At 52.2% G+C, this 23,577-nt stretch overlaps 2 protein-coding genes across 7 annotated transcripts in view; both read right to left on the bottom strand.

Annotated features, from left to right (window-relative positions):
• The window catches only part of CBS (cystathionine beta-synthase), a 28,671-nt gene extending 27,544 nt beyond the window's left edge, over nt 1-1,127 (bottom strand). Inside the window, exon 1 of the mRNA XM_019432632.2 lies at nt 811-1,127. The gene's annotated coding sequence lies outside the window, so the exon portion shown is untranslated. The remainder of the gene's footprint in view (nt 1-810) is intronic.
• An 8,924-nt stretch (nt 1,128-10,051) lies between these two features.
• U2AF1 (U2 small nuclear RNA auxiliary factor 1) lies at nt 10,052-23,195 on the bottom strand. Of its 6 annotated transcripts, XM_019432695.2 has the most exons (9): nt 22,154-22,395; nt 19,415-19,502; nt 16,494-16,560; nt 15,593-15,659; nt 12,177-12,226; nt 11,987-12,085; nt 11,324-11,457; nt 11,142-11,234; nt 10,052-10,338 (listed from the first exon to the last, which is right to left on the bottom strand). In XM_019432695.2, exons 5-9 carry the CDS (start codon nt 12,204-12,206, stop codon nt 10,191-10,193), a joined length of 504 nt encoding a protein of 167 aa, XP_019288240.1. In that variant the 5' UTR covers nt 12,207-12,226; nt 15,593-15,659; nt 16,494-16,560; nt 19,415-19,502; nt 22,154-22,395; the 3' UTR covers nt 10,052-10,190. The 6 variants fall into 6 exon arrangements, with proteins under 6 accessions (XP_019288240.1, XP_019288235.1, XP_019288238.1 ...); XM_019432690.2 differs by lacking the exons at nt 16,494-16,560; nt 22,154-22,395 and adding an exon at nt 22,884-23,195 and having other exon boundaries at nt 15,593-15,680; XM_019432693.2 differs by lacking the exons at nt 15,593-15,659; nt 22,154-22,395 and adding an exon at nt 22,884-23,191.
• Nucleotides 23,196-23,577: the final 382 nt, after the last annotated feature.

Raw genomic sequence — 23,577 nt, 5'->3', positions numbered from 1 at the left:
CTGTGCCCCTCCCTGGCTGCCGCTCCCCTGGCACCCGCCTGGCAGCCCCAGGTTGAGCCACCGACTGGGTGGCTACTGTGGTGGGAAATGGTGGTGGGCTCAGGAAGCCTCGCCTTGTCACACAGGCTACTCGTCTTTCACTATCATTGCTTTGATGCTGAAATGGCCCCAGATCAGGAATCAAGCTGGACCCTGTGTCTTTTCGTCGTTTCCCCGAGGCCTTTCATCGCCTCTATTTTCTGTCCCACGAGGCGTTTCGGGCCCACGATGAGTCTTCGCCCCAGCCCTGGGATGGGACATTTCTCCAGGGGCTCCTTTTGCAGGCTGAACAGTACCCTCCCCAAATTCTTCTGCTGGAGTCCCAACCCCCGTACCTAAGAACGTAACTGTGTTTGCAGGTAGTCTTTAACAAGGTGACGAAGCAAAAATGAGGCCATTAGGGGGACCAACCTTTGGCCAGGCTCCTCTGGGCCTCCTCTCCACTAACCCCCCCGCCCCCTGGCTTGGGCCTGCCTAGCCAGGTTTTAGCAGGAATCTGCTAAGTCAGTTTATAGACAGACACCTCCCCTCCCCGCAGGTAATCACTCTCAGCACTTGATCCGGTGCCTCGGCCACCCCCACTCTGACCTCCGCGTGCAAGTCCTTGGTCTGCCTCCAGCAAGAATCTCCCCAGCCCTGATGCCCCAACACTGACACCCCCTGTTCCCTGGCTGTCAGCCCCCAGCCGTCCTTGTATTTGCAACCGGGCCCAACTCTCTCCCTACTGCAATATGCCCGCTGCAAGAGTCTGGAAGGAACAGTCCTCCTTACCAGGGCGTCTGGCTGGCTCAGTCGGTAGAGTGACTCTTGATCTTGGGGTCTGGCGAGTGGGAGTTCAAGCCCCATGTTCGGCATAGAGATTACTGAATATTAAAAACAAGAAACCTTTCTTCCCATTTGATCCAGTGTCAGAAGAATCGTTTCCTTTAAGAAGGGGGCCCTGGCTCAAACCACACGCATTTACGTCTCACAGTTCTGGAGGCCGGAGGCCCAAGATAAGGCCCAGGCCTGGTGGGAGCTCTTTTCCTGCCTCCTACACATGGTGGGGGGCGGGTAGGGAACACGCTGTTTTGTGTCTCTTCTTCTGAGGGCACGCGTCCCGTCACCTCCTAATACCCTCGCAGTGGGGCTCAGGTCTTCAACATACACGGTTTTTGGGGGACAGGGGTGGGGGGGGAGACACGAACATTCAGTCTATGGCAGGCCTGAACCCAATCTGACTGGTGTCCTTCTAAGAAGTGGGAGAGACAAAGGGCTGAGCTCACACAGGGAGAAGGCGGCGTCTGCACGCCCAGGAGACAGGCTCCGGAGGAACCAGCCCTGCCCACACCCTTGACCTCAGACTTCCAGAATGGGAGAGAATAGGTGTCCACGGAGGGGGCGTTTGCCGCGGAAGCTCCCGGGTCCCGCAGGGCCACAAGACATCAGAAGGGTTCGCAGCTCAGGAAGAGGCAGGTGACGGCCCCGCCAGGGAAGGTGTGAGCACTTCCGGGAGATTCAGGACAGAAGGGGCGGGGACTTCCAGGCACCTGCCGGGGCGGCGGGGAGAAAACGTCCCGCCAGGATGACAAAGCAAAGGGCAGCGGCAGAAGCGGCTCCCTCTCCCCACCCCCGGTTCCAGGTCTCAGAGCCAAATTTGAGTTTGTTTATGGTGTGCATCTCCACAATGTGGATAATACCCTGCACTTCTTTGCCTTGAGTCATGAACTTCAGATGATACCTGTTTTATTTCATTTTTGACAGTACTTTCTTTTTTCAAATTTTGTAATCATTTTGTAATTCAGCGCTGATTGTACAAGACGGTCCAAAAGGCTTAAATTTACAGCTCGATTTGGTCATGTGAACTGCCTTCGACACGCTCGTGAGCTAACATGTGCACCGGGGCTGACATGCATTTTGGAAGAGCTCACACAGAAGCAGCCGCTTTTTCAACAAACTTGGCCAGGGGCGCCTGGGTGGCTCAGTCGGTTGAGCGTCTGACTTGGGCTCAGGTCATGATCTCACACTCCGTGAGTTCAAGCCCCGCGTCAGGCTCTGTGCTGACAGCTCGGAGCCTGGAGCTGGCTTCAGATTCTGTGTCTCCCTCTCTTTCTCTGCCTCTCCCCTGCTCATGCTCTGTCTCAAAAATAAGTAAAAATATTTTAAAAAATTAAAAAAAATAAACTTGGCCAGTTTCACATGTCTTGGGCAGTCCGCCTCCACCATAGCCGCGTGAGGTTAGGGTACGGTATCTAAACGATTAAAATAAATGCTATGTATTGTTCCAGTAACTTTTTATTTGTAAGTTTTATTGATACAATTCAAATACTGTGTCATCACCCATTGAAAACGTACTGTTTGGTGACTTTTGGTACATTCACAGAGCTGCTGTCACCGGTCAATCCTAGATCATTCATATCACCACAGGCAGAAGCCCTTATTGGCCACTTGTGCATCTTCCTTGGAGAAATGTCTATTGGCATCCTTTGCCCTTTTTTTTTAATTAAAAAAATTTTTTAAACGTTTATTTATTATTAGAGCATGAGTAGAGGAGGGACAGAGAGAGGGGAGACACAGAATCCGAAGCAGGCTCCAGGCTCTGAGCTGCCAGCACAGAGCCCGACGCGGGGCTCAAACTTATGAACCATGAGATCCCAACCTGAGCTGAAGTCGGACACTTAACCGACTGAGCCACCCAGCGCCCCATCCTTTGCCCCCTTTTAAACTGGGTTGTCTTTTGTTGTTAAGAGTTCTTTACATATTCCGGGGCCCTTGGCGGGGTTTGCAAATATTTCCTCCCATTAAGTGGGGTGTCTTTTCACTTTCTTGATAGTGTGTTTTGATGCACAAAAGTGCATCGATTCATCTGTTTTGATAAACTGCAATTTATACACACGTGTTTTTTCGTTTGTTGCTCGTGCTTTTGGTGTCATATGTGAGACACCATGGTCAGATTCAAGTCATTAAGATCTTCCCTAAGTTGTCTTTGGAGTTTCATGATTTTTTTTTTTTTTTTTACAAATCAGCCATTTATTCGTTTATTTACTTATACTAAAGTTTATTTATTTATTTAGAGAGAGAGTGAGTGCGTGCCCAAGCAGGGTAGGGGCAGAGCAAGAAGGAAGAGAGAAAATATGTGCTGACAGCACAGAGCCTGATGTGGGGCTCGAATTCATGAACCGTGAAATCATGACCTGAGCCAAAGTCAGACGTTCCATCTGATGAGCCACCCAGGCACTCCAGAAATCAGCCATTTTTTTTTAAAGTTTATTTATTTTGAGAGAGAGAGAGAAGGGGAGGGGCAGAGAGAGACGGAGAAAGAGATCCCAAGCAGGCCTCCACGCTGTCCGACGTGGGGCTTGAACTCACCAACCGTGAGATCATGACCTGAGCTGAAACCAAGAGTTGGATACTCAACCGACTGAGCCACCCGGGGGCCCCCATGATTTTAATTCTTATATGTAGGTTTCTGATCCATTTTGAGTTAATATTTTGTAGATGGCGTGGGCTAAGAATCCAACTTCTTTTTCCTTTTGCATGTAGATAACCAGTGGTCCCAACACCACTTGTTGAAAAGACTGTTCTTTTCCCGTTGACTAGTCTTGGTGCCCTTATCAAAATCAACTGACCAGAGAAGTAAGGGTTTCCTTCTGGGCCCTCAATTCTGATCCATCGATGTCTCCCCTTGTGCCAGCACCACACCATTTTTACTGCTGTAACTAAGTTTTGAAATCAAGAAGTACAAGTCTTCCAACTTCGTTCTTTGAGATTTTCTTGGCTGATATTTAGAGGCCGTTAAAATTCCCTATGAGTTTTGGGCTCAGCTTTTCTATTTCTGCAAAAAGGCTGTTGGGACTGTGATAGGGATTACGGGGGATCTGCAGCTGCCATGGGGGCGTATTGCCATCTTAACAATGTTAAATATTCCAATCTGTGAACACAGGATGAGACCGTTTGGGTCTTGTTTAGTTCCTTTCGGCAAAGTTTTGTCATTTTCGGTACACGGCTCTTGTAGTCCCTTGATTAAATTTATCCTTTCGTTCCTTCTGATGTGGGGAGTAAGTCTTCTGGTCCATGAACATGTGATGCCTATTTAGGTCTACCTTACTTCTTGCCACAAGGTTCTGTCACGTTCAGCGTCTCAGTTTTACACTCGCTGTTTTTCACACCACCTGTCAGCTCTTCACTTTGTAACGCAGACCCGGTTGGGTTCCTAGTGGCCCACGTACTTGTCTTTCTCTCCACTCACCCGCGTTCCACCTTCGGTTACTGGCAGCATTGCGACCAACGACGACTAATTGTTACCGAGCACCTACAGAGCACGTGCCGGGCACCGTTTGAGAACTTTGCCTGAATCGACAAATGGAATCCTCACAATTTAATCGTCACCTCACAGAGGAGAAAAGTGAGGCACAGAGAGGCCGAGTGACCTACCCAACATCTACCTCTAGTGGCGAGCAGAGCCAGGATTTGGACTTGCATCTCTGCTGCTTTTCCCCAATGAACTTGTTGCCCGCCCCCCCCCCCCCCCCCACCATGTGACGGCAATCAACCTGACCTTGGGATGTGTCAGGCTGGACCACGTGAAATCGCTGATGTTTGATCTTATTTGACCTACAAACAATGGCAATTTCATGTGATTTGGAAAAAAAAAAAAAAAGACGTGGGATTTGAAACAGGTGCCTGAATATTTGTCCCCCAGGTGTGGGTGGGACGGTTCCGAGCCTCATGTGCTCCCCAAGGAAGGTCCAGCTGCGAGGCAGCCAAGTATACCTGGACGTACCTGGAATCTTCTGAGCAAAAGAATGCCGTCTGTCCTGGGACGGGGCCCGGTTCTGGGGATGAGAGCTCTATGTGCTCTAACGTTAACTCCCAAGGGGACGAACGGTGGGTCCCCTCCCCAAGAGCACCCTGCACTGCCCAGGAGGCATCCAGCCTGTCGGAACCCACCACGAGGGACGGGCGACTGGGCTGCCGGATCCCGGGCCACGTGGATTCACAGCGGCTCTATTTTCGGGCCCAGCCTGCTGCTCCTAGGCTGCACGGGAAGGCAGCCCCCCGGTGGGCCCGGGGGCTCTTTGGCTGAGAAGCTTCCAATGCGTAAGACGTAGTGGAGGAAGAGACTTTGAGCTCCAGCGTCTGAACTTTGAGGGGGAAGGTGATTGGGCTCCGGATGATTCCTCTCCGAGGGATCTGACGTGGGAGGAGAGTTGTCTTTTCCTGGTTCCAGCAGTTTTAGATCCTGGCTTTGTTCTCACTTGGTCTCCGGCACTTCCTCCGGGAAGAGAAGACCCCTGGACAGGGGTCTGGGTGTCATGTGACACTGGGTGTGTGTGTGTGTGTGTGTGGCCTCGGCCTTGCCTGCAGGGTGGCCCTGGAGGCCACCGGGCCCTGGGGCTCGCCTGTTCAAAACCCTCTTGGGGCAGAAGCCACCTGTCTGTGGAACCAAGAGGAGCCCCGGGAGCAGTGGATGAGACGAGGGCAGCCCGGATGAGGGCTGGTCCCTCCCCAGACCACATTGGGCCACCGATGGCTCCTACTCAGTGGGCTGAGAGGGAACACAGAGGAATCCCGGGAGGAGGAGTGACATTCCTTAAAATTCAGTATCTCGTTTCCCCGGGGAAGTAACACCCACCCCGGGGATGCCGCCGCACCTGCCCCTGTGCTCACTGTGCCCTCCCTCTGCTGGGAGAAGCGTGGCGGTGTCTGATCGGTGGGTGACGGGCTGACCCTGACCTGATGGTACTTGCCCCGCACACAACATGGATCCGTCTCAAAGGTGCAAACTTGGGGACCTCTTTTCCCTCCTCGCCAGCCTGGCGGAAGGCGGCCATCCTGGAGACTGGGTGTCCTGGCCGAGGTCACGCCATGGCGGGAGGTGGTGTTACAGGTTCTCTGGGCTTGAAAACCCAAACCCGTGTCCTCCGGGCAGCTTTATCAGATAGACTCGACGGTGAGCGGAGGGCGAGTCGAGAGGTCGGGGTCGTGTTTCAGCAGCACAGCCTACAGCCTACGGGACCCCGGAGCATCCTCGGGGGCACCCGCCCCCCCCCGTTCCCTCTGCGCGGAAGCGCTGTTCCCACCGCCCTCCTTCCTCCTCCTGCTCTCCCAGCCAGTAAAGTGGGCGGAGGTACCCCCACTTTATTCCTTCCTCGCCGCGGTGACATCTGAAGCTGCAAATTGCAGGTCGGCTGTGTCCCAAACACACGGAGCGCTGCACACGAGCCGCGCAGGGGCAGGACAAGTTACACAGAAAGATTCCGTCCATGGGGCACCTGGGGGCTCAGTCAGCTAAGAGTCCGACTTGGGCTCAGGTCATGATCTCGCGGTCCGTGAGTTCGGGCCCCGCGTCGGGCTCCGCGCGGACGGCTGGGAGCCTGGAGCCTGCTTCGGATTCTGGGTCCCCCCCCCTCTCTGCCCCTCCCCTGCTCATGCTCTGTCTCGGTCTCTGTCTCAAAAATAAACATTAAAAAAAAAAATAATAAAGATTCCATTTACGAAAAATTTTAAAACTGGCAAAACAGCAATGTTTGAGGAAGCTTACGGAGATCGTGAACGACAAAACCGAGAGCGGTTTCCTCTAGGAAGAGAAGAGCTTTGTGCGTGAGGGCCCATGGGGGACAGGGAGCTGGCGGGGAGCTCACTTGGCTGGCACGTGCTCCTTGTTTTTGGCGCTTTGCCGTACGCATCCTGCGGCCCATCCCCAAGAAACGTGACAAGAAAAAAAAAGGAAAAGAAGTCGCACCAGATCCGGTCACCGGGGCATCAGACACTTGGGTGTTCTGGGGGGAGCGGGGTCCTTCACGGCCAACTCAAGGCTGCCGCCTCGCTCTCTGCCCGATGCGAACCCACGCGGGGCGGAGGCCGGAGGAGCCTGGTCACACCTGACTCCACAGCCCATCCGTCGTTCCCAGTTGTGAACGGCACCCACCGCTCCCACCGGGCCAGCCTGGCCCATTTACCTCCCGCCCAGAGCCGTCTCCCCAGTGCCAGGCACCCATCCCGGTTCGCTCACGTTGGCCCGCACACCCAGATGGTGCTGGCCAAGCCCGTGGCTGCCAAACCCCAGGCCCGAGCAAACACGAGAAACAAGGCCCCGGGGGACTTGTCCAGAGGTGAGCTTATCCAAGGGCCGTCCTTTCCGGAAACTGGAGTGTGGCCAAGTCCACACGTCAGGGACGCAGACTTTAAGGCATATGCGGTTAAAGTACCTGGGGCCTCACGACAGTCTCGGCTTCTCTGCGTGTTTAAAATTTTCCATAATAAAAAATGAAAATGCTCTCTTGTGAAATGACGGTCCAAGTCCCGCCTGGCAGATCAGCAGTGGAGACCGCAGATCGGGTTTGTTTCTTGGGGGGGGAGCCACACGTGCGGGGGGCCCCGGACCCGAGGAAGCCTCACCAGGGTCAGCCGCGCACCAAGCGACAGCCTGGCACCACCCAGGCGAGAGGCTGTCCGCTGCAAAGGCTCTAGAAACCAACTTGAATACCATTGTTGTGTGCTGTAAATCGAGACTTTTTCCAATTTTTAGAACTCACTCGGGAGTTTTAGCCCCTTTTTGTAAGGAATCCCAAACTGAAGGTGAGAAAGGGACAATTAATCACTCAGTTTGGACGCTGCCTCAATTACCACGTTACCCATCATTTCTCCAATAAGAGCTCGTTCAAAAGAAGTGAACTCTCGGGGTGCCCGGGGGGGCTCAGTCGATCAAGCGTCCGACTTTGGCTCAGGTCACGGTCTCACAGTTGGTGAGTTCGAGACCTGCGTCGGGCTCTGCCGTGCCGAGCCTGCTTGAGATTCTCTGCCCCTCCCCTACTCACTCTCTCTCAAATAAACTTAAAACAAAACAAGAAACAAAGAATCGTGTGAAAACGAAAAGTGAACCATCACCAGTTAACCAGGCACGGCTGCCCCCAGCCGCCAATGTCAGAAATGTTTACAGTGATTTTTATCTACCGTAACACGGGCGCACAGTCACCTCGTCTGTTAGGCCCACTGTGTCAAAACAGCAAGCAGACCCCAGGACCATCAGCTGCCGAGTTAGGGGTGTGGACACCTTTCGTGAGACCTTATCTCACCTACATTCTTGCTTCCCGTCTGGCTTCAGCCTGAAGATCCGGCATCGACCGTTGAGGACAAGAAACATCTCGGTGATGCTGTGCTGGGCCCGGGCTCATCACAAATCACAAGGGCTTCAATGACTCTTCCCACGTAAACCTCCACGGACCTGCGGTCTGCCACGGGGAGACCGCTCAGGCCTCTGTGCCGGGCTGCCCCCGGCCCACCGCGGCCCCAGCACACCCGAACCGGCGGGTTCGGGACCAGAAGCCCCCCATGTCCCTCCACTGCAGACCAGTCTCAGGCACGGAGGAAGGACAGGTACAGGCTTCCCGGTCACCGTCACTTCAGCTTTCTCACGTCAGTGGCAACACTGAAAGGCTCCTTTGGTGGGATTTTCCTGTATGTTTTTAATAGACACTTTCACAGGAAAAGAGAATTCTAATCTCAGTTAAGAACTATAAAGTAGGGGCACCTTGGTGGCTCGGTTAACCATCAGACTCTTGATTTCGGCTCAGGTCACGAAATCACACGTCATGAGACCAAGCCCCGCGTCAGGCTCCGTGCTGACAGCCAGGAGCCTGCTTGGGATTTTCTCTCTCCCTCTCTCTGTCCCTCCCCACTCATGTGGTGTCTCTCTGACATTTAAGAAATACAAAGTAAAAAATTTTCACCTTCAGATACAGTGGAAATTATTCCACAATCTTCACAAATTGACCAAATTTGGACAGAAAAACTATAGTGCTGGTACCGATGCCTGGAAGGATGGAGAATGAGAGAACTTACACAAAACTTCCCGGATTGCCGACTCAAAACCGCCATGAATTCGTCCCAAATCATCTGCTCACTACCACGCAAAAAATAGGAAAACTCACACCAAACCTAAACAAGACTAGGGTTTAATCATTAAAATCACTATTAAAAATTTGATCACAAAAAAAGTGGCTTTCGTGAAAAAGGGAAACAAAACAAAAAAGCCCACGCTGGTCAACTATTTCCTTCCGATACTCGTGCGCCGTCACGGTGGCAAGATGTCTCCTCCTAGGCCAAGGGCAGGGCTGAGACGGTCCCTCGCTCCCCGAACTGCCACTCCCAGCAACTGGAGACCAAGCTGGCGGACGGACCGGCACGCGGACCGAGCAGGTGGACACGTGCACGCCGCCCATCCCGCACTCCCTGCCGGGTTCCCAGCCCAGTGCGCGGGCGCCCAGGGGTGGCGACAGTCACTGAGAAGCAAGCTGCGGTGCGCCAGAGAGGCGACCTCCTCGGAGGACACAGCGTGGGTGGACCCAGACCAAGCGGATGGCGCTCAACGTCAAATGCGGCATGCGGGCGGCCGGCTGGCATCGTGACTACAGTTCAGGGACAGCGACGTGGGCGCAGCCCTGCACCAGAGGGCGGCCGTGCCCAAGCCACTCTGGCAGGCTGGTGACGAGCAGGTGGCTGGGGTGGAACACGGGAACGGGGCCGGCGGCTCACGTGCAGCTCTGGGCACATCCACGTATAGGCCCCATTTCAGGACAGGCCCTGTGCTTCAGGACAGCACGGAGGCTCTTTGAACGAGACTAGAAGATTCCTGGGTGAGAGAAACGGGACACGGACGGGGCCACTGGCGGCACCGGATTGAAAGCCCTCTCTCCTACGGACGCCGGAGCGGCCACCGTCCCGTCCAAGTGTCACTCACTGACCCTGCGGGAAGTCCTGGGCGCGGACCCCGGGTTCCCCGCAGCAGGGTCTCCGGCAGCCTCGGCGGAGAAACGCCACGTTACTCGCTCGCACGTCGGGCACTGGGAACGGGCACGACCGTTGCTCGCGTGAATTTTCTTTCCTTTAACGGACGGGGCGCTTCATCTCACACCCTATGAGTTTAACACTGTGGTTCTGTCTATTACCCAAGACCCTCCCCCCCCAGGACGGACGGCGAGTGCTGCAAAGGAGGAGACCGAGGCGGCCCGCGAGAAATGACTACACCGAGTACTGTATCACTACAAATTTTATTCAGAAACCCATCTTTGTGTTTTTTTGTTGTTTTTTAAAAAAAATTCCCGTTATGAACTGGTTTGGTCAATCAACTACAACACTGCCTAGCAGACATACGGTAAAAACGGCGTGGCTCAGAATCGCCCCGATCTTTCACGGTCTCTCGACCGCCTCCTGTCACGCTCCCGTCCCCCACCGCCGCCGCCGCCGCCACCGCCGCCGCCGCGACCGCGGTCTCTAGACCGAGAGCGACGCTCCCGAGACCGGGACCTCGATCTATGCCTGCAACCAAGGAAAAGAAACAAAGCTGTGGCATCCAAAGCAAAGCACACAACAAAGCCCCCACGCGGGCGGACGCTTCTGGGCGGACCCCGCGGAACGGACGGCACAATCAAGGAGGACCGTCGCGCCCGCCACACCGCACGTCCCGTGTAGACACGCCCCGTGTCAGGGAAACGGGCACAACGTCCTCCGTGTCCCGTGCTTCCAGAGCGCCGGCTCAGGGGCTTGGGGACGGTCTCCTGCCGCGGCGGCCCGGACACGCACCGCCCTCCTCCTGTGCCCGATGCTTCTTGTCGACAATGAGACGGAATCACTAACGTCTGCACCTCCGGGCACGTGTTTACCAGGGGACGGGTGAGAACCCCCCGGGTCAGAACTCCATCCGAGCAGGGAAAGGGACGGTCTCCCGACGCCTTGGGTTTCTCTCTGTGCCGGGACAGCACGGTCTGCACTCAAAACACCGGGAGCGGGCAGGACCGTGCTCCCCCTTCTGCCCGTGGCCGCAAGCCAACCAAAGAAACCTGCCCAAACCCACGGACAGCCGCAGTACGTAAAGGAAGTCACTCCACCTGCGGGCAAAAGACGCTGCGCACATGAACCCAATTTCGAGGGTTCCCCACTCACCCGTTCCCTCATTCGGGACTGTGCGGGCGGGACATCCTTTTAAGGGCACGTCCTCAGACCTTAAGACACACACTACGTCCTCAACGGTGACCTTCACACCCGGGCCGAGCTCTCCTCGGGAAACGCTTCGCGAGAACGGACGGCGCCGCCAGCGGCAGCCAGCCCGCCGCAGTACTCACTTCTTGCGCCGGCGCCCGTACAGCTCCCGCCGCAGCTCTCTGGAGATGGGCTTCAGGTGCATGAAGTTGCAGAAGCCGCCCCGCGTGCACTCCCTGCGGGGGAGACGAGGCCGCCATGCCGCGGGCCGCCCCCCACCCCACGCCCCCGCCGTCCCGGCCCCCGCGGGCCCCCCGTCACCTACCCCATCTCGTACTGGCGGCAGCACGCCTCTCTGAAGTCGGTCACCGGGGACAGCTCGGCGTGGATCGGCTGCCCGTTAAACCAACGGTTGTTCAAGTCAATCACGGCCTTCTCCGCGTCTTCTTCGCGGCGGAACTGGAAAGACAGATCGAAAGGGCTTGCCGCCCCCACCCGACGGGAAGGTCTCCGGCTACCGAGCCACGGATGCGCGTTCACGCGGCTCAAATGAGGGGGAAGGACGTTTTAGATCATGTCAAACACAGATCGTCCTTTACTTGCAACTGGATCACTGAATTTCGCGATGATCCGAGATCGTACCAACGCTGCCTTGGTTTTCAAACTCAGTTGGTTAACAAGAGCAAACGCAAGGATTCGCAAGGATTTGTTTAGACCGGGAAGTTAAAAAAAAAAAAAAAAAAAAAAAAAGGGCGAGGGGGGGGGGGGTGGAGAGAACCACAGGTATAAATCGACTGACTTCTCCCGCGTCTAGACAGCCCGTCAGCAGCAGCCTCCGAAGATCCCAACCCTGAAGGGTGGGCGGCTGCCGCGCCCGGGCAAGCCGGCCGGCGCACTCCAGTTCCAGTTCCCGCTAAGATCCCAAGGCCCCAGCCTCCTCCTCCTGCCAGTCGGGAGGGAGCACGCCCACGGGGCACGCCCTTCCTACCTTGACGTACACGTTCCCGACGAGGTGGTCTCCCAGGTTGTCACAGACGTTCATCTCCTCCACCTCGCCGTACTTCTCCTCCATTTCTGTAAAAACCTCCTGCGGGGAGAGGAGGATGGCGGCTTGAGGGTCCCGACCCACGGGAGACGCGCCCCCCCCCCCCCCCCCCTGCCAAGTGCCAGTCGCTCACCTCAAAAAACTCATCGTAGTGCTCCTGCATCTCCACGTCACTCACCGCGCCTGCGGACGACAGACACCTTGCTGGTTAGAGCGGGGCCCCCGCCCGCAGGGCTCTGCGTTCACCCCAACTGCCACCGTGACACGTTAGTTATCTAGAGGAGCCGCGACAGCTGCACTCTCCCGGAGCACGGAGGTGCGGCGTGACAGCCAGTGGTTACAATTTTAAAGTGTGCTGAGGTCTTTAAGTGCCCCCTTATGACCATCTCCATTCTGGCTATGAAAATGACAAGTTTTAATCAGCATCAAAGGGCCACACTTTCAGAAAATGTAAGGAAATCGTTTCCTCTCAACATACTTCTAAATGAAAGTCTTCTTCCTTTTACGGTTTAAAATAGCGGCCAAGGAATCACACTGGTATGTTCTTCCTCTTCGTTACGTTAAAGTAACAGTAGAAATCAGGATTAAGTGATTAAGGGCTAATGTTCCTAATTTCTTTTACAGAGTATCAGCCACACACTATTACCGAATTCTTTCTGATGCGATTAAAACCCAAATGACCATAAATACTCAGTAGGATAATTACCAAGTTCAATCACAGTACCTCGAATGCCTCTGGATAGAGGGATGGTTACAATGCTTTGTTGAAGAAAGCATTCTTGTTTTATATTCCAGGACTATTTTCAAGTTTATTCTTCATAATTCACATGCACTAAGCGAAATCATGTCCATTGTGTGGGTAGATTTTTCGAATTTACATTCTATCCCCCAAATCATTCTCTCTACAAAATTTTACCGTTCAGATTCTAGAATTCTCTTGCCCTAAATCTGAGAAATCACAAAGCGGGCATGTCAGTTAAACCAATGTTGCACACAGCTAGGTGGGGGCAGCCTACAGAGGCGGGTGGCTTCAAAGCTGGGCCAGTTTAACCTTCGGTCGTCACCTTCCAAGGCCACACTCCTTGGACTGGCGGCCTCACCTGCCACACCCACTGAAGGCCAGGGGGCCCAGGCTACGCCTTGGAGCAGTCTCCTAGGGCCCAGGAAAACCTGATCTTTAAGGACAAGCACTTGAGTCTTTTGATTCTGAGAATGGCTTCAATTTTTCTCATTCACGGGGGAGGGGCGAATTCCTGCCTTTTAGTTATTTTTGTATTTCAGGAACCCAGCTTGCTTTAGAAGCCCAAAGTGAGCAAATGCACCGGGCGACAACTACTCCTCTAGGTGGCTATCGTGAACTTAACGTCCTTCCCTGAGTTGAAATCAGGTTGTAAACAACAGAACAACTAGTCAGGAGAAGAGAAGGCCATTCCAAAGGGCAGATTTTAATGTTTACATTCCCCTCTCCACGTTGGAAAAAAATGAGAAAAGGTATTTGCACGCTGTAAGTGCCAGCAGTGTTGAGACTCAGTGCTGGTTAAATTACTGTTAGTCTCTTACTATAGAACAGCATTTATTTTAATAACTCCTGGAAAGTCCGACTGGACAATGCTTGATAATGGGCATACTTTATCTTCTATACTCTGCTTCAAATTTTTCAGTCAACCAAATGACTAGAAGAACAGAGATGACCAATTAAGAAATTGGTCACCTGAAGAGTCATCCCCACGACTCAATATATTTTAACTAACGTGTCCCCCAAATACCAGTTTTCTTACGGAAGCACTCCTAAACTGGGATCTGTACTTCTACAGATGGAAGGGTATGCTAACAAGGGTTGTGAATCTAGGACCCGGATGAACCTGGCTGGATGAAATTTACTCGGAGGCTCTGCGGCAGGTTCATCAGCTTAAACTGATTTTCTTCCTAAATCGAAGAATCGGAATTTCACTTCATTTGTAGAATGTGGGCCCCATGACGGGAATATCTGGTGCAGCTAAACCTTGGGTAGCATACGCAAAACAAGAGTACTGTGGATCGCAGATAAAGACACGAAGAATACTAAGACACTGTTTTGTCAGCGAAGCCCCCCGCCCCCCTCTCCCCCACCCGCAGTGCCCAAGTACGGAGTCAGGGCAAAGAGTGATTAACTGCTGTTACTCAACCGTCAGCTTCCCATCCTTTTACCCCAGGGCAGGGTTCTTACAAAAACTAGTAAGTCCGTATATAAGCATTTCCCTCCGCCTGCTCATCTGGGTTCTTTAAAAAACAAAGCAAAACCAAGTATTTTGAAACAAGGGCTACCAAGCCAATCCCGCCACCGGCAGATTCAGGGAAACACACGATCTGCTACCGGGTCAGCACGGCACCGGGAAGCACAGCGTGTGGGCAGGAGAGCCTCACGAGCCCCCTCCCCGGGCGCGTGCACTGTGCACCCACAGGCGCGCAGAGGCGAGGCCTCCCCATCTGGGGCCGGCCCGAGGGGGAGGGGGTGCTGCGGGGCCCGCTCCGCTCTGTGGACCGCCCTGTACACTGAGGGGCCCCGGGCCAGAGGGGGATTTGCCTGAGGCCTGTGGCTATGCAGGGGTTACATGTACACAGCGCCCCCTACTGACCTGTAGCTCTAAAACCACCTGGTGAACGAATGGCAAGGCGTCGGGGTCGGACCCCTTGATTTTAACAGGAGTCTAGGATATGTTTCAATTTATCTACGGATGACTGAATTGATTCCACAGCCCAATGGCCAGAAAATATACGCTTTAGCTTTCTGAAATTCCCAGGGGTACTGCTATGTATCGTGTTCTTGAAAGACTACCCCTCAGTAAATACAACGTTCGTGAAGTTAACTTTAATGTTTCCCAGTACAGGAAGAAATCGTAATGTCTACAAAATGCCCCGTTCAGACCTATTTCCCCACCAAGCACACCTTTCATCTTCCAAATGTGGTACACTAACTCCTGAGGTTGGAGACAGCTACGTACAGTATCTGATTAACGACTGAGTTGGCATGGGGCTGGGGCTGGGGCTGGGGCTGGGGCTGGGGCGGACTCCGGAGTCCGTGCGACTCGGAGGGACCCCACTCGGGAAATACTCTCCGAACCATGCTCTCCACTAAAGCATGATCTCCCGAATGAGAGTTTAAGAAGTCTAGTAAGAAATGAAACCTGAAAAGTAATTTCCAAACAATCTGGGTTCTTTTAGGCGAGAGAAACTCTGATGCTGCTGCTCTCGAGAGGGGAAGGACATAACTGCACGCTTAACTGCGAGTGTGTCCCCCCGAGGACGACGGTCTAGGTAAAGGGAGAGCAGCAGCCCCCAGCTATGGTGCCGGGAGGGCGTCCTTTCCGGTCACTGCTTCTCTTGCGAGGCAGCGGGCAGGAGTTCACGTCTCAGAGGTATCCGTGGGGCCGGGGGGGTGGGGGGACAAAAGCTCTCGACACGTCTAGCGAAAGGCCGTCCTTGACCCTACAGCGGCAGACCAGGTGGAGTGGACACTGAGCTCTGACACGCAAGCCCAGGGAACCAGGGAAGGAACTTGTATGAACTTACAGCGCAAACCGTCAGCAGACTGGGAAGAGTTTTGAGGGTTACGGTAAATGTTCAAGAGGGCAATGGTCTGAAATACAAAACGCAACAACTTTATATTATGGAAAATTAAATTTAAACACTTCACCGGTTTCCTGTGGCGATCGCTTCGGTCAAGACTCAGTGCTGCAAAAAGAGCAAGTTATTTCCTTTCGAAGCAGAGACGCGTTCTTAGCTGGTGGCTGTCTCGGAGCACCCTAACACTGCGACGTGACAGAGATCCCGTGATATGCTGATATTGTATTTCTGCTCGCGGAACGCGAAGATTCTCCGTCCCAAAGTTCCAGCCAAGAGTGCAGGCAACCTGGCAGGTTTCTGCCAAAGGGGGCTCAGACGTTCCAGAAGAACGTAACGAACTGAGGAAGCGCGTGCGTGAGCCGACGACAAAAGCCACAGCGGTAGAGAAATACAATAATTACATATCATGAGATCTCCACTTCCTAGAGGAAAAATCGTCATGGTGAAATAAAACCCACACTTATTGGGCAACTTACCTTATTGATTCCTAAATACGCCTAAGCTTTTTAATTTTACAGAAAGAACTTAATAAATGCCGGGGGTTCAGTCACTGTAAAGACCAGTGATTGGCTGGCTAACTTTCAAACGTCACATGGGCAGACCCCCTCCCTCTCGTTAACAAACGTCAACCGAGGGAGGAGGCCTCCCCAGCGGCCTCGCCTAGGCCAGCCTCCTGAACGTGGCTAAGTACCAGGTTCTTGCCGTGGGCGCCAAGGACCTCCATCACCTTGTCCTGTTTGCAACAGCCCTATGTCAGCAGCTCAGAAGCCAACATTATTTGTCTCAATTAAGAGTGGGCTCTTTAACACCATTGTTTTAAAAAAATTTCTCCAACTGTGGGACTTACAGTGTGAGCCGTCAGCCGTCTGTGCACTGTTTTGGGGATTACGATAGATGTTTTGAATCAAGATGGTCTGCGGGGAAAAAAAAATAAAAAGGGGAATTCTACTGGCTGCTGTGCATGTATCAGACAATTGCAAAGAGACAACCTGTTTGCAAATGGCTCAACCTTGTTTGCTTCCCACAAGCCAGACGCCTGTCCTCGGAAGAGCACACCCAAACCATCATATTATGGAAACAGAGTTTGAGCGGTGACGTGGGTCACGTCAGCCAGCGACCAACAAGGAACGATACTGGTTATTTTCAGTAGCCCCACGTTATTAAAGTGCTGGGATGCAAAACACGTAACAGAACGTGAACATCTTCTCATACTTTAAGCTGGCAGACACCGAGGTGTGGAAAAATTCACAGGATCACATTCCCCACACAAAGTTATTATCGTTTTTAAACCAAACGCGTAAGTCAACTGTATGCAGTCCATCAAGCTGTCTGGTCTCCCGGGAAACAGGCGCACCACAGGGGTTTCCTGACTGTCACGGTCACCTAGCACACGTTTAGGTTTGCTCGGTGGGACCTCTGTTTACATAATACAATAGCTTAAACGTTTGTTCTTTTCCGATCCTTCCTTTAAGGGAAAAAAATCCTTTTAGCCCTTGTGCTTTAAACTGGATCAGGCAGACTTGAAACCTTACATTGTACCGTTCTTCTTAAAATCAAGTTGTCTGAAAAAACAAACCATGTTTAAGTTAGTAGGCTAATATATTACATGAATCTTAACGTCCACATCACTGCAAGAAGCTTAAAAAGAAACCCACACTGAGCTTTACAAGCTGAACCAATACACTGCAGGATTTAGAAAACTAAATGTTCAGTCTCAAAACAACATAGGTCCAAAGCAGTTTTGTGAGTGGTTTTACAAACCCGCCAGTTCATGTCTAGCTACACTGAAAGGAAGCAGCTGTGTGGGTGCTTCCAAAGGGCCTGCTGGGGGGAACCCATATGGGAGAAACATCCGATAGCCAGACCACACATGCGAACACACGCAGACCCTCCTCTCAGGGCCTGGTATCTTCCCCAAGCCAGCAGGTCTTGGCCTTGGATAGTTCCCAAAGCTGTCCCGACTCAGTTTCCAACTCTGACAGAAAGCTATACTGAGCCCAAATACTCAACAAGAAATTCATTTTCGGTCTCACTCAGGTCATCTGGCTGGCAGTGGCTGTTTAGTGAAAGAGAACTCAAAGGGGGCAATGCAGTTCCATTAAAATCAGGGGAGGTCAGGATCACCTAAGACCGACCAACCAACCAAGCAAATCAAAACAAGATGCTCAAGTTAATACACACGACCGACCCCACTGAATGTTAATGGAATCGTTGCCTCTTTCTGACGTACGGTGCTCAAATTCACTTCATGTTAACATTCTGAGGTCATCAATGCTTCAGAAAGAAAATGAGCCAAGTGTCCCTGGATAACTTAGAGAAAACTCTGTAGCGGGGTAACGTCTCTCAGCCCCACACTTGGTACATCTATAAGGAACCCTCTAAAATAAAAAAACTCAGTGGACACTTAAGACGTTTGGTTATTGCCCAATCTATGACCACTGGCTTAGTTGAGGAGATTTAGTTCATCTAAATGCAGTAGGGGGCCTTCACTTTCGAGTGTCCCCTTCTCTGTAAAGACAGTTTTCCTACTATTCTTCTTTTCTGATCTAATAAACTTCTGCCTGCTGGTCAAAAAGCAAAACAAAAAAACCCAAACAAACCAACCAACCCCCCCCCCCCCCGCAAACTGCACTAAACAGAATATTTAAAGCAAGTTCTCCAATATTCTGAAATTTGAAAAAGAGACATGTTTGTAAGTTATTAAGACAGATTCTTGTTAAACTGACCACGCTGTATCAGTGGAATAATGGGTGAGAGGAAGCCATCACCTCCCTTCTAAAAACACATTAAATTATGGGGTTTTCTACAGGCTTAAATTAGAAAATACTAACGACTCTTACAGCAATTGGCTGATTTTCCTAAATACTTAGAGGATGCTTACTCAGACTTTGTGGTCAGTTCGAAGGACCTCAAAAGCCCTCGGTCCGGAAAGACTACAGTTTTTCAAATTCCACATGTTCAGATAAACACGGTGGAAGTTTTCTGTTCCTACAACAGGTGCTTTCTCCCTTTAATTCATCAGTGATCACTTGTAGGGTGCAAACCCTTTCCTGTTCCTCAGTGAAAACAAAACAACTCCAAAAATCATAATTTCTGACTGATCTGAACTCATGGTGGACCTAAGCCCAAGGTAACAGGTGCCCCTTAACTAACCGAACAGACTGGCTACAAATAGCTGAAGGTAAACACCCATCTTCTAACGTAAGTTTCATTTTTAATGTGTCTATGACACAGTGTCATGGCTAACCCCGGGGCCAGGGGTCTAACAGAGGGGGCACACTCAGGACTCCTGGAGAACCCTGAGCATATGTGGCAAGACGGGCCTGCTGAGAACTGTGCCACTGCATCCTGTAGGTGGCTCTGGCCATCTCCGCTGCCTGGAGGGAGCAAAGAGCAGAAAACCCACTTTGCATCTCCTGGTGCCGGGAAACAAGCTGACTCCAAGCTGGCATGGCCGCCCCCTCTGGACCCGTGTCTATTAGAGGGGCAGAGAGGGGGTGAGGCAGCAAACATCACTCACTTCTTTGTACAAAGCTTCTCTAACGGTAAGAGGAGGGACCTGTGCTCGTAGACCTCCCCCTGGGGGTGGTTCCCCTGCCTCACTCTCATTGAAACAAAAGAACACACTCAGTTATGAACACAGAGAATGAAACTACTGGAGAAAAAAAACTCTAGGTGATACACGGAGATTATTAACTGCCTCTGTAAAGTATTAAAATTCTGATAATTTACATGAAAACGGAAAAAAGAAAGAAGAAACAAACAAACCTGGCTAAAGGTCGGTTTATTGTGCAACCGAGAGCATCTGTCTCCATGACGACATGCTCCAATTTTGAAATAAAATGAACAGTTGACTCTGTAAGGGAAAACAAAAGCGGATTATTTTGCTGGGCAGATCAGACAAACGGAACTACATCAACACCGCGACATACGCTACCAAACTACTTTTCTTCCGCATCACAAGAACACAGCCGTGTGGTTTTCTTTGGTAGCAGGTACCTCCCCTTCCTGGTAGTACTTCAGGACTACTAAGCTTCAACCTGCCGCCTGACAAGCATGCCCCTCTTTCAAGGAAGAGGGCTTCAGTTCCACCCAGGTCCCCCTCATCCAAATCCACTCCACTTCCCATTATGTTCTCTGCTCTCCTGTTTTTTCTTAAATGGAGTATCTAGTTTAAAACTAAATTTAACTTAAAACATATCTGTTTCTTAGTGTTCCGCGATGAAATTCTCTCCTGAGGACACCAATATAGCACAGTGAGACTTAAGATCTGACTCTGCCACTAGCTACCTGGGCTTGGGCAAGTTACCCCACCTCTCCTGGTCCCAGGAGCCACCTGTAAAATGAGGAAAATGCCAAGCTGGCATTGTTCCAAGAGTCAGATACCGTGCGTGCGTGCTTCCTACACAGTGCTCCTTAAGCACAATCGTTATCTAAGCAAAACAGAAAACAAAGACCATGCTCTTTTGTCCACGACACCAGACCACCACGAAATTTCCAAACACAGGTCTGAAGTAAGGCAGTCTCCTGGTTTCAATGCACCGAAAATAAGCTCTTGGGGAACTCAGCGGTGTGTTCCCACATAAGGCCACCTTCTGTCCCTATCGCAAAGTCCTCCCTTAACTACTGTTCAAATAGTTGGATGATCCAGTTTGATCCAGATCAAATCAAACTAGCAATCCAGCCATCGTGACAGCAATGTCAGGTGGCTTAGATTTGTGATGAAGTATGAAATCTTACTTGATGGGCCCCATTCAGATTTAGAGCTGCAGAGGTGGGAGGGTTACCCTGCAGATTCAGTTTTTTTTAGCAAGTTCAGACAGCCAATCCAGAGTTAGAATCAAAGGGCTTCAACAAAATTTGATAGTTCGCAAAGATCGATTGGCCACTGGCAGTTCAGGTAGCAATACAAATGGTAAACTCTGAATTTATCGGGGGAGGAAAATGATCACTACACATATTTGCAAATTTATCTTACAGGCCTCACTTTATATGATCTGACTTGAATATATGACTTCCATCTTCAGAAAGTCACCCAAATGAAGAGCTCGTTTCAAGAATGCCTCAGAATGGGTAAACCCTGCCCAAACAATACCCAACTCTTCTATATAACGAAAATAATCTTTGTTCTTGTACCTTCAGAGATGGCTTTCGGTTCATACCACTCAATTATAGTTTAGTACTAATCAGTCAAAACTTTCCTAGTGATAAACTTTCAGTGATCTACTTAAACTACTGAAATAACAAGACAGAAGACAAAAAGTGTGATTTACTATCACAGAGAAGATATTAGAAGACTAACCTTTGTTTGGATTTAGAAAACGTCCAAAACTTCAAATGTACAACTAGCTAAAGTTTTTTAATTGGCACACACCTACATTTCACTTCTAGCTTGAGGAAAAAAAAAAAGTTAGCAGGAATCATCGTCTTCATTTTTTAGGAGTTGATATGGTCTCCTGGAAACTAAAACCTCACAAGTCTGCCTGAAATGAGCCTATGAGTAACCTAGATCAAATAATCAAGTTTGCTGAATTAAAGCCATGCACCTTTTATGATGCAGCTCTCAAAGGCTGAAATGTGGCTATTTAATAGCAGGAATATAAAAACTTATTGGAATAAACCTCTAAACTAAAAGTTTTGTAGAGTACAATGGAAACCCCACCCAATACAGCTTTATACAAGAATAAGGAATAAAAACTTCATGGAACAGAAGTCATGGCCCACATTTCTAAGCTTGAGAATGAAACTAACGATGTGTTTTCCTGGCCTACACTCGGAGAAGGCTGTTTCCAGCGAAGCTGGCCCATTCATTTGGGATCGTGCTTACAGGCAAAGTTCCCCAAGGTGCCTCCTCTGCGAGCCCAAAGCATTCGGGCAGCCTGCCTCTTCCACAGCACTTAAGAAATTTCAGAGCATTTACGTTAATTTTACCCTTTGAATGACAAGCAACCCCTTCCCCTCAAGTTCCTTGGCAACAAGATCCAAATTTTATTCATCTTTAAGTCGACAGATACAGATTTTAGGGTTGACACTCAAAGAAATGTTTCCGGAGTGACAATGACTGATGATTGTCTTACAGTTTTGCTATTAAAAAATATAACCCCCTCTTCTAAACAACACATTTTACAAGATGGACCTCATCCTGGAAAACAGAAACGATTTAAACAGCGTTTGAGGGGCGCCTGGCTGGCTGAGTCAGTGGAGCGTTGGACTCTGGATCTTGGGGTTGTGAGTCTGAGCCCCACGTTGGGTGTAGAGATTACTTAAAAACAAAATCTTTAAAAAAAATAAATAAATACAGTGTTTGAAAAAGTGGTATTAAAACATTATCTATGCCAAACTCGGATTTATCATTAAGAATGCATACTAACATAAGCCTGTACAGGCCAAAAGAATCCTAACATGGTAACTACTTATCCAAAAAGTAGATTAAGCCAGAGCTCAATCTTTAGGTTCTCAAAGTAAGAATTAACCTCCTAAATGAAAGGCATTTCCCTTTACTCTCACCTTCAGTCAACGCACTGGGAATGAAAACGTCCCAAGGGGGCAATCGAAATCAAAATTAAATTTTTTTGCTTTTAACGTAACAACTGGGTAGGGAAGGCATGCAACTGTGAAAAGGGGGGTGGGGGACCCCACGTTTTTTATATTGGAATTACATCTCCGAGTACGTTAAAATCAGGTTATGCTGTCGTTTATGATAACCCAGTTCGTCGTAACAGTTCTTCGAATCCAATGTCCTCACGACCCGCCCGATCGGTCGCTTAAACACGCCGAGAGGCTTTTTAAGTGGGTGCAACCCCAACACTCGGGACCCGAAGTTATCTAACGATTTAACACGGGCGGGCTTTATGCTACTTGCCCGACACCACATTAAAGGCTGAAGTAGAGGAAATAGGCTAAAACGTTGACAACTTCAGCACAACTCAAGACGGCTCCAAGAGGCGGGGGGCGCGGGGTCCGGGTCGCCAACAGACGGCCCGCGGGCCGCCCAGCAGCCCCAGGCGAGGGAGGCCGCGCCACCCGAGCGGAAGCCCGCCGCCCGCCGGGGCGCCCATCGCCCGCCCCAGCGCCCACGAGGCGGCGGCGCGCGGCTCCGGAGGCCGGAAGGGCCGCCGCGCCCCTCCCCCCGCCTGCCCGCCCGGGCCTCCAGCCGCCGCCTGCGCCCCGCCGCCGCGCCCGCGCGCGCCCCGCCGGCCTTCCCGGCCCGGAGCCCCGGGGGGCGCCTCTCACTCACTTGTCTTTCTCGGTGCCGAAGATGGAGGCCAAGTACTCCGCCATTTCCCACCCGCCGCCGCCGCCGCCACTGCTGCCGACGCCGCCGACCCTGCCCGACGCCCGCGGGAGACGTCACCCGGACGCGACGACGCTCGCCCCGCCCCTACGGCGTGGCGGCGCTGCCCAATCGGGCGAGCCGTTGCCTGCGCGTGGGCGGGGCTTGGCGCGAGGGAGGCACCGCCCCCTCGGCCCCGGGAGCCCGCGCGCCGCCCGCCGGCGCCCCCTGATGGTGCCCGCGCTCCTCGCGCGGTGGGCCCCGCGTCCCCTTTGCCGGGGAGCCCGCGCTCTTCGCTGTCGCCCCCTTCCCCGTCCGAGGCCCGTCGCCCCTACCCCTCGCTCTCCTCGCGCTCGGCCCCTCGGCCCCCCGGCCCCGGGAAGCCGAGCGCGCTGGCGGCGGCCGGAGAGAAGGCCGCGGGGCCGGGGCCGGGGCGTGCCTGACCGCGTGGGCGGGTTCCGCTGAGCCCGGGAAGTGTAGGCGCGCTCCCTGCCCGCACTTTGCCCTCGGTGACGACCCCTCCTCTCCCGCCCTCGCCGGCGGGGATGGAGCTGGAGGGGCGCCGCGCTGGGGCCTGGCCCGGGGAGAGCGGGGCGGGTGTGCAGAGGACCGGGCGCCCGTGGGAGGGCGGTGGGGTGGGGGACGAGAGCTCGCCGAA

This window comes from Panthera pardus, unplaced genomic scaffold (genome assembly GCF_024362965.1).
Source record: "Panthera pardus isolate Hobbes unplaced genomic scaffold, ASM2436296v1 HiC_scaffold_16, whole genome shotgun sequence".
NCBI lineage: Eukaryota > Metazoa > Chordata > Mammalia > Carnivora > Felidae > Panthera > Panthera pardus.
The sequence above is the reverse complement of the archived record's forward strand: the minus strand, read 5'-3'. Positions and strand labels throughout refer to the sequence as shown.